The sequence below is a fragment of the Plecotus auritus genome, assembly GCF_963455305.1.
Source record: "Plecotus auritus genome assembly, chromosome: 5".
Classification (NCBI taxonomy): domain Eukaryota; kingdom Metazoa; phylum Chordata; class Mammalia; order Chiroptera; family Vespertilionidae; genus Plecotus; species Plecotus auritus.
In genome coordinates this window covers 168,683,284-168,698,318 of record NC_137776.1, presented here as the reverse complement: position 1 = coordinate 168,698,318, position 15,035 = coordinate 168,683,284, and the positions used below count along the sequence as shown (strand labels likewise).

At 44.9% G+C, this 15,035-nt stretch overlaps 1 protein-coding gene across 1 annotated transcript; it reads left to right on the top strand.

Annotated features, from left to right (window-relative positions):
* Nucleotides 1-10,399: 10,399 nt before the first annotated feature.
* On the top strand, nucleotides 10,400-14,260 carry LOC308248689 (lipocalin Can f 6.0101-like; the record flags this gene model as incomplete). The annotated part of the gene is made up of 6 exons (XM_080668957.1): nucleotides 10,400-10,495; nucleotides 10,871-11,007; nucleotides 12,436-12,509; nucleotides 13,435-13,545; nucleotides 13,866-13,967; nucleotides 14,145-14,260. 6 exons carry the CDS (start codon nucleotides 10,400-10,402, stop codon nucleotides 14,258-14,260), a joined length of 636 nt encoding a protein of 211 aa, XP_080525083.1.
* Between the last annotated feature and the right edge of the window lie 775 nt (nucleotides 14,261-15,035).

Here is a 15,035-nt window from a genome sequence, read left to right as displayed (position 1 = left end):
TGTTTTCCCAGCATGGAATGAGGCTTACCAGTTTCCAGGCTGTGATAGCTTTATCCATGATGCCCAACACTGGCCTTCCTCCAGTAAACTAGCCACATACTTTAGGTTCCCTCAATCGCTTCATCTAATAAGTCTCTGCCATATCCCGTATTCTTGTTAATAAGCTTTGGCTAGTAAAACTCATGAGAAAGCCAGACATTTCATTTGTTCATGAAGATCTAGGTCCAGTAATGGGCCTCTGAAACCTACAGCAGTTTATGCCTTATGAAAATCAAAGCCTGGAGATGCTTACTGCTAGTTTCCCTAAATATATTAAGAATATAAAGCTCATTCCATGTTGGGATGAATGAGCCTTCCTCTTCTGTACAGACACCCTGTTTGTGTAAGAGTACCCTGGTTGGTCAAATTTGCTTTGAGCATTCTCATTGACATGGACACATCAGGGCTTTAAAAACATTGATTTCTCCTGGGGATGTAACATTTGGTCTTAAAGCCATAAACAGTAATTGCTTTTCCTTGGGAAGAACATCCTCCCCGTGGCCATAATGCCCCTAATAAATAAATGGGTGCATTTTTTAAAGTGGAGAGCATTAGGACTCTCTAGCCATCTCCATTTGAACCTGATTGCACTATGTCAGTGTCACTGATAGGTTGATTTCCTAAGCGATTTCATTATCAGCAACATGAATGTGAATTTTCCTTAGCAATTTAAAGGGAATGTACTAGATCTAAATTAAAATTGTTATATCTAAAAACCTAATAGTTGTAGGGTAGATATGTACAGTATGATGTCACTCACATAAATCATAAATAAGACTCAGAATAATGCCATATATTACTTGTGGATTTCTGTATGTGTGTTAATGCACTACTTCTCAGAATGTGCATCTAAATCACCTGGGGATCTTTTTTTTTTTTTTTTAATTGATTTTTTACAGAGAGGAAGGAAGAGGGATAGAGAGTTAGAAACATCGATGAGAGAGAAACATCAATCAGCTGCCTCCTGCACACCTCCTACTGGGGATGTGCCCGCAACCAAGTTACGTGCACTTGACCAGAATCGAACCCAGGACCCTTCAGTCCGCAGGCTGACGCTCTATCCACTGAGCCAAACTGGTTTTGGCCACCTGGGGATCTTGATAAACTGCAAGCTCTGCCTTAGCAGGTCTTGGTGGGCCTGAGATTCTGCATTCTAACAAGCTCCCAGAGATGCCAGTGCTGTGCCACCTTGGGAGAGGGTGACACAGGTAAAGGGAAACTGTCCTTCTTACCTGCTTCAGTGCATCAATGTCTTGGATTGTTTTGCTTCACCTGGGAGCTGGAACCTCTAAGCTGTACTTCTGGACTCCCATGAAGGTATCCTCACCCATGAGTGGTTGTTAAAATAGGTGTTTATATGGGGACATGATGGCTGGCACCTCCTATTCCACTGTATTGCTCATGCCAACCCAGATCAGTGATCATTTTAAGTAAAAGACACACAGAGAGAAAGACGTTGACTTTTCAAACCTATATTTTCATTTTATAGAATATCTAATAAAATCAGGGGTCAAATGAAAGTTATGGTGGTATCAGCCAACAATAGGAGCTATGCTACTGCTTCTTGGTGCACTTGGTGCATTGGGGATTTTCCACCATGACATTTAAATGCTAAGTTGTTTTTTCATTAGTTCCGTATCACCCTTACTCTCACCACACTGTCCTCAACACATTCTTACGGTCTGAAAGCAAATTGGTTCAAGAAAGGGAGTAAATCTCTGCAAAGAGCACCACAGAATAATATCCCCAATGTAGGCAGGTGTGAATTAGGATTACTCAGTAGATCACATAGGCCACACTTCCTTCAAGAGTTAATTCTGCCAGTGTATCAGAAACACAGTGAGGACACTATTTTTGGCATACAGCTGGACAGGAGAAATGGGTCCTGTACTAGTTTCCTTTTTGTGCTGCAACAAATCACCACAAACTTAGTAAGTTAAAACAGTGGAAGTTTACTATACTACAGTTTTGGAAGTCAGAAGTCTGACATATAGCGCACTGGACCAAAACCATATCAGCTCCATGTCTGTCAATGTATTCAGATCATCTTCTATGTCCTTAGACTTTTAAAATTCTTTCCTTGGTTGTCTTCTTGTGTATTCTTGGTTGTTAACTCCTACATACTTTCAGCAGTCTGCTTGTTTGTTTTATACCATACTAGAGGCCCGGTGCACAGATTCATGCACTGATAGCATCCCTCGGCCTGGCCTGTGGGAATTGGGCCCAAACCGGCTCTCCAACATCCCCCAAGGGGTCCCAGATTGTGAGAGGGTGCCAGGCCAAGGGACCCCACCGGCGCACAATCGGGGCTGGGGAGGGACCTCGGGTGGGCACCAGGGCATGTCTGGCCCATCTTGCCCAGTCCCGATCAGCCGGACCCCAGCAGCAAGCTAACCTACCGGTTGAAGCGTCTGCCCCATGGTGGTCAGTGCACGTCATAGCAACTGGTCGAAAACTCGAACAAATGGTCGGACACTTAGCATATTAGGCTTGTATTATATAGGATAATTTTTATATTCAGAATTAGCCAGTTGGACTCGATTTAGATTATCTCAATTTTGTTGGCAACATCCAAAGCATCAACGTATGACTCTTCACTCCATCAGTCCTGATCAGGGTGTTGAATTTGGACACTCAATGTCATAGAGCTTCTTCACAGCCTGTTTGACCTGATGCTTGTTGGCCTTGACATCCACAAAGAACACAAGTGTATTGTTGTCTTCTATCTTCTTCATGGCTGAGTCAGTAGTCAGGGCGAACTTGATGATAGCATAGTGGTCAGTTTGTTTCTCCTGGGGCGCTCTTCTGAGGATATTTAGGCTGCCTTGGAGCAACAGTGTCTTGGCCATCAAAGGTGGACAAGGTGCTGATCTTCTTTATTTTGTGGCTTTGGACGCCTTTCACCATTGCTTTCTTTGCCTTCAAAGCCTTTGCTTTGGTTTTGGGAATTGCAGGGGCTTCCTTCTTCACTTTGGGCTTCATCTTCATGAAAAGGTTGTTTGTTTTTTAACCATTAGTGATTATTATGAGTTTTTGCTGGTATAGAGCAATGCTGTTGATTTTTGTCAGTTAATGTCTCTAGCAACCTTGATGAAAATTTTTATATATAATGAAATTAGTTCCAGTACTTTGTGGATATAGGTATTTGGTCATATAATTGCAAATAATATCAATGTATCTCTTCCAATACTTACGCTTCTTTCTCTCTTCCCCGCCCCTCCAATTGTAACTTTAGCCAGAAACTCCTAGGATACTTAACAATGAAACCATGTTTTCTATACCAGATGTTGGTATGGAACTATGGCCCATAGGCCAAATCCTGCCTGCTGCCTGTTTTTGTATTGCCTGTGAGTCAAGACATTTGCAATCAATGCAATATTAGGAACACTGTTTTTAACCCCAATGAAGCTGATTTCCAAAAATTTTATTTCAAAAAAGAATCCATTCTTCTCACTAATAGATCTGTATTTTCAAAACAAATTATACTCAATATTTAATTTAAAATTTCATTTAAAATGTGGCCATGTATTCTCTCTATTATTATATTAGTACCAACACAATATCTTCAATTTTGCCTCTTGGCCTGCAAGACCTAAAATGTTTCCTATTTGGTCCTTTAGAGAAAAAGTTTGCTAGTCCCTTGTCTGTACCATGGTCTCTCCCCTGACTGCTATTAGCTATAGTTATTTGTTATGCACTAACCCCCAAATGCACAATTTTGTCAAAACAAACCCCTCAGAGTGCCTTCAATAAAATGGGTATTACATTAACTAATCATGGGATCAGGAGATATTTTTAAGTTGTCCTCTTACTGCTCCCCTTGAATGACTTAAAGCTGAATGGAGGAAACGCAGATAAATGTCAAATAAACTTCCAGAGTCAATATCAAATCAGGACACTGTGAGGTTATTTGGGGTTCCAAGAGCAACAGTGAAGAATCCAGATCTCCTGTCCCAGCTCAGGGGACTTTGTCATCTGAGTCTCTGGTCCCAGGACAGACTTTAGTTGAAACTGTCTGTTCCTGCCCGTCAAGACACCAACGGTTGGTTGTTCTTAAAAGTTGGCTCTTCTGAAACATTGTTCTGTTGCTTACAAAACATGTATGATGGCTCTGTTTGGTTATTAGGATAATAGACGATTGCTGGCTGACCGCTTGGTAAGGAAAGACAGAAGTCTGGAGAGTCAGCTTGATGAGGAGAGCCTGGTCCGGGCAGAATTCCTGGGAGGCCGCACTGACCGTGAGGACCTGCTTGGTAGGCTTTGGCCGGCGACGCAGGCTGTGGGGGAATTCACAGCTGAGAGAAGAGAGTGACATAGATAGGAAGTTTACCTTACTTTCCACGAAGGGAAAGGTCCAAGTACTGCCAATCACTACAGGGCAAGACACCAATGACGGCCTGCTCTTTTAAGCAGAGGCTGTTGATAAGCAACAAGAGAGGGGAATTTTGGGCTGAAGTTGAGCAGACCTTAGGAGCTGTGTTGAAAAGTTATTGTTTTTTGTTTGTTTTACAGGAGACAACCCTGCAGATGTCCAGGGAGGTGTCTTATCAGTATTTTCCCCAAGGCTGTGAATCATGCTTAGAGCAAAAATTATGAAGAGTTTGAAGGGGAGAAGGGAAGGGAACTTTCTATTAACTAGAGACTCCTTGGTGCGAATTATCCCTGAGTTCTAAAAACAGCAGGTTTCAGAAAACAACTCCAAGACCATGTGGATTCCTGCAACAGAGAGGAATTGACAGGTCTGCTCCAACCACAAAGACAAGAGGAGAAACAGCCCAGAGATGGAAGACGCTGACGACGCCTTGCCACGCTAGCAGTCAGCAGCTGTGCATCACAGCAGGTTGCCTAGGACCAAACCAGAGAGGGTCGGACCTGCATTGCCACCATGTGCCCACCATCCAGATATCATTGCTGACATGTACACATAAGGAACTGTTTGACATTGAAACGGGGACTCAGAACTGTTGGACATTGAAATTGGGACTCAAACACTTTTTGTTATTATATGTTTATTTCTAGTCTGCAGAGGCAAGATTTTTTAAAGGAAAGAAATGGGGAAAAAATAGATACAGAGGCAAAGAAGCATTGAACAGACTGTCAAATTACAGCGGGAAGGCAGGGGAGGTTGGGGTGGGGGCTGTAAGAGATCAACTGAAGGACTTGTACGCATGCATATAAGCATAACCAATGGATACAAGACACTGTGGGGGGGGGGCAGGTAAAGGCATGTACTGGAGGTTAGGGGAGGCCGGGGGAAGGTCAATGGGGGAAAAAAAAAAGGAGACATATACTACTATTTGTAATACTTCAAACAATAAAAAAAAAGAAAAAGAAAGAAAATATGGAATAACAATAAAAATAAATAAATAAATAAATAACAGCAGGGAAGAGAGGCATGCAAGAATGTGGCCATGAGAGTAGCTTATCTTGTCTTGCAGTTTGAACAGAGGGGTTGTTTGATTCAGAAGAGCTGACTATCTTGGGGTTTCATTACCAGGTGCTTCTCATAAACTGTGGAAGGCTACGGCAAGGTGGGGGGGGGAAGGCCTTTTTTTTCTTACACCGGTTGCCAGGATTCACACCACCGCCTTTAGTTTCCCAGGTTTCTGTTAAACCTGAATCGTTAGGCACACAATTTTCCTCAGACACCCAGGAGCACTCCTGTCTCTGGACCCTTTGTATGAAACACTCCACACTCAGACATCTGCATGGCCTGCCCCCTCACGACATTCTGGTCCCTGTGTGTCTCCTGACACAGAGGACTCCTCCGAACTCAAGCATTAAGTAGTGCTCTTTCTCCACCTTCCTTGACTGGCCTCTCATACTGATTTGTTCACAGCCTGGACCAGCTTGCTCGAAGGTCAGTGCAATGAAGTCAAGGAACTGATTTTGTTCACTGCAATAGTCAACACCCGAAACAGTGCTTAGTTCTAGGACACAGGCACTCTGTGCTGTTGATTTCATCAGTAGCCTCCCTGACCTCCACAGGACAGCCTTGTGATCTGCTTTGACCAGTGGAAAGTCCCCATGTTGTGTGCACCAGGATTTCGGAAAGCTCTCCAGGTGATTCAAAAGTGCAGCCAAAGTTGAAAAACATTCATGTAATGATGGAATGAGTTGCTGTCACCACTTATGTCTACAGTAGAATCAAAGAGCTAGAGCCGTGGAGAGGGGGTGCCTGAACTTCCCCAAACGAAGTTCTGCAGATGGGGGTGATGATCACAGTGTGGCCCCGGTACTGTGAGGAACTCCAGAGAATGGTTTAGACCCCTCACAGGGGACCATTCCACCACCCCTGGCTCAGGCTTGTCTTCCCTGCAGTTGGGTGTGCACCTCGAACTGGGCATTACCTGGAGCCTGAGCCTCTATCTCAGGATGTCCGCGGGAGGCCTGGCGCCTCCTGGTGGCTGAACGCACGCATCGCAACTGCCTCCTCTTGGGCACTGTATGAAAATAGCCAGGTACCTTGTGGTCTGCACTGAATTGGGCACTAAGAAATGATGGGCCACTTTGGGAGGCCTGTTTCAGAAAGCCTGGGGCTCACACTGGCTTCCCCAGGTTTCAGCAGGACCAGAAAGCCAGGTCAGCGGGGAGCATGAAGGAAAAGGCAGTCTAAGGAGGCTGTGCACCAGGGGAAGTATGAGGCTGCAGCTGGCCTCCCTAAAGGGATGCTTTTAGAACCTGGATGTCTCCGGACACCAGCTGGAGTGGCAGAGCTTAGTATTAGGGCTTGCAGGGGCCCTGTGTTGGCAGAGCTTGCAGCCAGCTGGTGGTTTGTTAGAGGTAGCCTCCCAAATGTGTCTGGGAACCACAAGCCTTTGCTCATCAGAACTCAGGGCCCATCAGAATCTGGACCTCACAACCAGGGTCTGCTGGTCACCCAGTATCCTGCAAGATGTGTGTGGATTCTTTACTCCCAGACAGCCAACTCCAGTGCCTTTAGGAACTTTGAAAGCAGCACCTCCCATAATAACCCAGGGCCTTAGCCCAGCCTCTTCTCTGAGGCCTGTGTGTCAGTGCAGGGCCAGAAGTCATCAGCTCTGTCTTCCAAAGATAGGCATTTCACTGATTAATATCAGAAATAAAATATCATGTTCGTAAAATTCAGAGGTTCTGTGTGCAAATGCTAACTGCATACTTATTTCCTATCCTATCTAATAAAAGAGTAATATGCAAATTGACCATCACTCCAACACACAAGATGGCTGCCCCCATGTGGACACAATATGGCTGCCACAAGTTGGGAGGGACCAGGCCTGCAAGGGAGGGGGGCAGTTGTGGGCGATCAGGCCAGCAGGGGAGGGCATTTGGGAGGGACCAGGCCTGCAAGGGAGGGCAGTTGGAGGTGATCAAGCCTGCAGGGGAGGGCAGTTAGGGGTAGCCAGGCTGGTAGAGGAGGGAAGTTGGGGGCGACCGGGCCTGCAGGGAAGGTCAGTTGGGGGAGACCAGGCCTGCAGGGCAGGGCAGTTAGGGGTGACCAGGCCTGTAGGGGAGGGCAGTTAGGGGCAGTCGGGCTGGTAGGGGAGCAGGTAAGCATCAATCAGGCTGGCAGGGGAGTGGTTAGGGGGTGATCAGGCTGGCAGGCAGAAGCGGTTAGGGGCAATCAGGAAGGCCAGCAGGCGAGCAGTTGGGAGCCAGCAGTCCTGGATTGTGAGAGGGGTGTCCGACTGCCCTTTTAGGCACGATCCCTCGAGGGGTCCCAGATTGGAGAGGGCACAGGCTGGGCTGAGGAACACACATCCCCATGCACGAACTCCGTGCACCGGGCCTGTAGTTGTTAATAATAGTTTTCTTGAGGTATAATTGACAATCAACTGCACATATTTAAAGCATAAGATTTGAGCCCTGGCTGGGTGGCTCAGTTGGTTGGAGCATCATCCCATACACCTAGAGGTGGTGGGTTCGATTCAAGGTTGGGGCACATACCTGGGTTGCGGGTTCGATCCCTGGTCAAGGTGCATACGGAAGGCAATAGTGATGTCCTCCACCTTCTCCTTTTCTCTCTCTCTAAAAATCAATAAAAACAGATCCTTAGGTGAGGATTAAAAAAAATTAAAGTATGAAATTTGACAAGTTTTTACAGGGAGATGCCCATGAAACCACCACCACCATCAGGATATGAATTTACCCATGATCCTCTGTAGTTTCCTTTGTGTCCTTGTGATCCCTCCCTCCCACTGTGCCACTCAAAGCCCCAGGCAAGCCCTAGCTGGTTTGGCTCAGTGAATAGAGCGTCTGTCTGCTGACTGAAGGGTCCCAGGTTTGATTCTGGTCAAGGGCACATGCCTGGGTTGAGGTCAGTGTGGGGCCTGCAGGAAGCAGCTGATCAATGAGTCTTTCTCATCATTGATGTTTCTATCTCTCCCTCTCCCTTCCTCTCTGAAATCAATAAAAATATATTTTTTTTAAAAACAAAGAACTAAAAGACTGGGAAAACATTCTGTGGCATATGCCTTCATTTCTGGTTTTCTCTTGGGGCACACAGTGGCAGTGCCCAGAAGCATACAATTGCAATATGATGCTCTGGTGTGGGTATGGAGTTAGGAGGGTGGAGGGATGGGATACAGATGGTGGGGCAGCACCGTTGCTGACTCTCCCCTCAGCTTTGTAGCCCAATTCATCTTGCAAACCTGGTTGCTCACAGGGTACCATCTATTCTTGGAGAGAATCAACTAGACAAAATGAAGTGCACAGCCTTTGCCACCATTCAAGAAGCGCAGTTCCTCTATCTTAGGGGCAGGACAGTCTATAGCTCACCCATGGTGCCTAAATTTATATGAACATCAAAATACCAGTGATTGGGTGTTGGTTAAGCATTACCTAGGGATCACTTTGGAAAGCAGGCCGCAGAGAGAATGCCACAGTTCCTTCGCTCTCTGCTTTGTGCCCAGCTCCTCCCATGACACTGGCCTCTTTCTGTTTCAGGGGGTGCAAAATGGAGCCATTAGCACAAGCCAGGAATGAGCCACAGCTCTTAACCAGCCCCAGTAACAGGCACAGGAACCTAAATCACAACATTCCTCTCCCCAAGAATCCCCTTCCCACATGCTCTCCACATCTCCACACCTGCCTAACCTTCAAGACCTCCCTCAAAACCCACATTCCCAATAATAATTTTCTGATTCCACCAGCCCAGCTGTGCCAGCCATTAGTCTGAGGGTTCTACACACACCATCCCATTGAATCCCCATCATAATCTATCAACAGGTACAATTATCCTCATCAAGAGGACATTAAGGCTCTGAGAGGTTAAATTTGTTCTTCTGGCTTTCAAATGACAGGGATGGGAATGAAACCCAGTACATGATTCCAAAGCCTATGTTCTTAAGCACTTTCTACATAATGTCACCTGCCCAGCATCACCCGTTTTTGACCCATGATGGTCTGGAGTTGATCTCACACTGTTGGGTTCATATGCTTGTAGAATGAAGTTTTTCTTGAGTATGTAAAGCATTTCCCCACCTTCATTGAAAGTTGCTTGAAGAAAGGATGCCATCTTCTACTTCTCCGTTTCTCTTATGGGGTCTATGGTATATAGCGAGGTATATGGAGTAATTAAATATTTGTATATTCATCATGGTTGAATTCAAATAATAAGGAAAAGGAATTAAAATGTGCTCAGTACAGACACCATATTTTCAATACATTATTTTATTCAAATCCATTCTAATCTGGAATGCTTTGTGATGGTCCTATTATCTTTATTTATTTATTTTTAAATATATTTTTATTGATTTCAGAGAGAAAGGGAGAGGGAGAGAGAGATAGAAACATCAATGATGAGAGAGAATCATTGATTGGCTGCCTCCTGCACACTCCTTACTGGTGTCAAGCCAGCAACCCCGGGCACGTGCCCTTGACTGGAATCAAGCCAAGGCCCTTCAGTCCCTAGGCTAACGCTCTATTCAGTGAGCCTAACCTGCTAGTAGGCTAGTTAAAATGGAGTAACTCACCCGTTTCCACACACGTTGTGAGTGGTGGAACATGGAGTGTCCACACATTCTACTTCCCAGTTCTACTCCATTCCTGACACACATAATTGGCTTTCTGATTTCACAGTTAACTCGGGTTCCAAAGAGCAGCCTTTTATGACGTCCACGATTTTCTTTTTGAGTGTTCCTTTTGATTAATTTCATGTCACTAAGTAGATCTAATAAAGATGAGATTGACAGAAACAATCTTGGCCTCACATCAATGAATACAGACCATTCCTAGAGTGGGAGGAGAAAAGGTGCCGCCCTGTGGACAAAAAAGTGGACCCAGAATGAATATAAAGACAGAGGATCTGGGGAGTGGAGGCGCCATCAGGGAAAGACTCACTCCAAGTGCCTGTAGCTGAGTCAGTGTCGTCTCTCCCAAGATGAAACTGCTGCTGGTGTGTCTGGGGCTGACGCTGGTCTGTGCCCATCATGAAGGAAACCATGATGTTGTGACAAGCAACTTTGATATGTCAAAGGTACAGTTGGGGGAGCAAAGGGTCTTCTGACTTTGGGGGTGGTTTGGGGGATTCTGAAGCAAGATGGCCCTACTGGAGGGCAAGAAGTTTTTGACATACTGGACAAAGGGGTGGTTACTGAGCTTGGACAAAAAGCAGTCATAAGATGTGGAAAGATGATAATACTTGGGGACCTCCATTCTCATTGGAGGTCAGTGGAAGGAGCCTTTTGTGTGGAGTCAATTGACCTGGGTTCTAATTCCATCTCCATATCACCACTATGAGTCCTGGCCCACAGGCCAGAGTTCAAGGATACAGATGTTTATGTGGTATCCCCTCTCTTCTTTTCTTACCCATTTTAATGTGTGTGGGGTTTTTTGTTTTTTGTTTTTGCAGATTTTAGGGGAGTGGTATTCTATTCTCTTGGCCTCAGATGTGAAGGAAAAGATAGAAGTAAATGGTAGCATGAGAATTTTTGTGGAATCGATTCAAGTCTTGGACAACTCTTCCTTGGTATTTAAATGTCATAAGAAGTAAGTATGGCTTATTTTTACTTGGGAAAAATCCCCCGGAAGCCTGACTGTGGTCTTGGAGCTCTACAAATTGTGGGCTTGTATCCAAATTGTGGGCTTGTATCCAAAATCAGAGTCATTTATCCGGCACTGATCAATGACATAATGAACTAAGGATTCAGAGATAAGAATTGGTGACAGGAATAAATTTAATTGGTAGTAGGAGATTTCAGAGATTGAGGGGTATCAGAATCATAAGAAATGTGGCAATATAGCATAGGTTAAGTGCATAGGATTGGGGGTCAACAGCATAGCTATCTCTTGAAATGATCTCTTACTAGTTGTGTGACCCAGCAATTTTATCTCTTTCCACCCCAATTTTCCCTTGGGTAAAAGAGGATGATAATAATTCTCTCTCGTGGATTTCTTTTTTTGTGAAACAATGTTTATTGAGCACTTATGTGAGAGGCTGGCACATATGAGAACTCAACTGACTATCTAGGCAAGTAGCTATCTATATATATATAAAACCCTAATATGCAAGTAGACCAAAAGGCGGAATAACCAAACAGCCAGTCACTATGACATGCACTGACCACCAGGGGGTGGGCGCAGAATATGGTGGGTGTCAGTAGAAGGCAGCAGAGCACAGAACATGGCGGGCTTCAGGTGTGGCGGGATGGTAGAACAGTTGAGCGGGGGTGCCCGACCAAGGCCGGTCACTGTCATGGGGCCAAGCCTCTAGTGGTTACTGAAAATTTTTTGTTCTCTCACGCCACAGTCCCACCCGACGCTCGTACCTGCTGCTGGTGCCAGAGCCACTGCCCACATCCAATCGCTTGGTGCCATCAGCGGGTGTGAGCAGTGGCTGCCAGCCCTGATTGTCCCTGAGGGCTTCTCCACCCACCCCCCACCCGCTCCTGAGGGGTGATAGGGGCAGCAGCAGCCGCTTGCAGCCATAGACGGCACTGGTCCCACTCACAGCCGATGCTGGCACCAGCCCCATTTGCTCCATGCTATCAGTGGGTGCAAGCAGGGCTGATGCCCTCAGTGCATGGGATTGGAGGCGGCGAGAGCAGGGCAGCAAGCAGAGAGGGGACCAGAGGCCATCGTGGGATGTGTCAGGTAGGGAAACAGAGGATGGGCTGAGACCCACCCCTGTGCCCACCGCAGCCTCGTGGCCCACAGTTCCTTTCAAGATACATGAATTCATGCACTAGGCCCCTAATGGTAATAATAATGTGAAGTGGTGACAGAGTAATAGTGACATCAGTAGTAGACTCTTTCTTAAAGTAGCAAATAAAGTGAAATAAAGTAAATAAAAGCTGTTTCAAATTTGTACCAAAATGTTCTACAGGTAATTGGAATCAGACACTCAAGTCACAGGTGGAATGTGAGGGAACCAGACCCATCAATATCTCTTGGGCATCAGCTCATTCTGTTTTACAGGGTCAATGGAGAGTGTACTGAAATTTCTTTCATTTGTGACAAAACAGAAGAGAAGGGTGTATATAGTGTTGAATGTAAGTATACATTGAAAGTGTTTGTAAATTCTACTTTCAACTGCAAGAAATTTACTAAATCCCAATATCGTTAGTGTCTTATTAATTCTTGATTGATGCTTATTTACGTAATGTAAATGGGGCTATCTAATAGCCAACATCCTCAATTTGGGAGAACCTGGTGTGTAAAAGCCAAAATATGGTACATAATATCACCAGAAAAAGATGGCAATTTGGTCATATGCACCACCTACAACAAAAGAAAATAGGCACACACAAAAAATAAATTTTTCTGATAGCTCTTTATTCCCTGCCCACTTTGTTGATTTTTGGTGGCCACTAACAGCAAATTGCTCACATAGAGTGCTGCATATATAATGCCAGTGGGTTTATAGACAAGACAGAGACACATAGTTGGCAGAGATGGCCGAGGGAGCTAGTTGGTAGAGATGGCCTAGGGCAGTGGTCGGCAAACCGCAGCTCGCGAGCCACATGCGGCTCTTTGGCCCCTTGAGTGTGGCTCTTCCACAAAATACCACGGCCTGGGCGAGTCTTTTTTGAAGAAGTTGTGTTAGAAGAAGTTTAAGTTTAAAAAATGTGGCTCTCAAAAGAAATTTCAATCGTTGTACTGTTGATATTTGGCTCTGCTGACTAATGAGTTTTCTGACAACTGGCCTAGGGAACTACATGAGCTTAATAGAAGGTAAGTTGCAACTGTGGCTGAATTTTTTACCACTAGCAATCAATGTACTACTGCTTGTCAGTTCTACACTTAGAAGTTACCAGATGAAGCCTAGGGAGATGCAAATGGAAGACAATAGCTCTTACTCTTTATCTGTTCCAGGGTATGCACTTGAATTTGCTCCGTGAAAGAGAATAGGTAAAGAATTTCACTTGCTTCCTATGCACTAAAGAAGTTCTGCGTTGTGTTCTCTTTTCCTCTTAGATGATGGACACAATACATTTCACATAATTGAAGCCGTCTATAGTGACTATCTTATTTTTTATATCAGTAATGTCAAGAATGAGGAAGAAACCCAAGTGATGAAGCTCTATGGTAGAGTATTTTTATGTGGATATTCACTTTAGAGGGCACTGGAGACAAAATGATCCTTACAATCTTATCCTGGGCTGTCTCTCCTTCTCTGAAGAGAGGGGCTCATCTTGGGTAATCCCTCAGACTCAGTGATGGAAAGATGATGAAGTTTCTCATCATACCAGAAGGATATCCTAAAAATGTCAAATTCAAGACAGGAGATAGCCCATCCCTAACTTCTGCCTAAGCACCAATTGGTGCCAATCATCTGTCCCCACTGCCCCCAAGAGCCTCAATGACCAAGACACAAGATAAAACAGTTATGGTCACTCTTCCCACAGCCCGAAAACCCGATGTGAGTCCAAAACTCAAGGAAAGGTTTAGAAAACTTTGCAAAAAAAATGGAATTGCTGAGGAAAACATACTGGATGCGACCAAAGTTGGTAAGTTTAACTATCTCTGGTTTTCTCTTTTCAAATTCCCATAATCCTGCATGGAGAAATGCAAGAGAAGGTAACATCTCCAACCAGTCCCCTCGGTCCTGACCTGGGAAATCATTTGATCTCCTGCTGAGAAATGAATGGGTTGGTGTTTGACTGTGCTCTGCTCTGCCTCTGCAGATCGCTGTCTCCAGGCCCGAGGGAGCCATGATGCCCAGGCCTCCAGGTTGGTGATGTCTGATGGAGAGGGGGTGGCACAGGCACCACTGCCTTCCAACACCATTAGGGGTTTGTGACCAAAGATTACAATAAAAATAATTGGGCAAGGAAGCTTGTGGGATGAGCTTGAAATTTGGAGTTGGGGGTCCTGTGTTCCATGAGGTGTAGAGCAAATGACCTATGCAATTAAAAGGAAAACAATAACGTGTACCTTACGGAGTTACTCTGTGGATATCCTGCTGATAAAAAGTAAAGTCCTAAAAATCACTAAGTTTGGAATTTGAAATAGGAAAAGAATACTAGGGTGTGAGCATGAAACCCAAAGACATTTCTGTCTTCCAAGGCCAAATGTGTGGTCTCACCCTCCAATATTTGATAATACTGTCTTTCTTCGATCTCTGCACACCCTTAGCTTCTAATCTGGAAACAGAACTGTCTGACCTCCCAGTTGTCTTTCATCTGAAAAATAGGCTCTGACTTTCCTCATCTGTTTCCTACCTTAGCTTTATTTTGCCCTGATTCTAGAATTCTCTTTCTCAAGGAGGTACTGAGAAACAATTGCTGCTGAGGCTGATACTGGCTCACCATGTTTCAGGACATGCCTCCACATCCCAGCTTCCCTATGTTATTCAGATAACATATGGAAATATATTACCAACTATGGCCTGCATAAAGTCAGCATTTAATACAAGGTAGCTATGGTTTTGGCCATTCTTCCTTAATTTATCAAAAATTCCTCAAAACATTTAATGCTGAGAATGGCAGAAACCAGCCTAGGGACCTTCATCTATTATTCCTATCTCTTTCTCATAGACTCAGCTCAGGAAAGATTAAGCAATAGAAAAAAAAAAA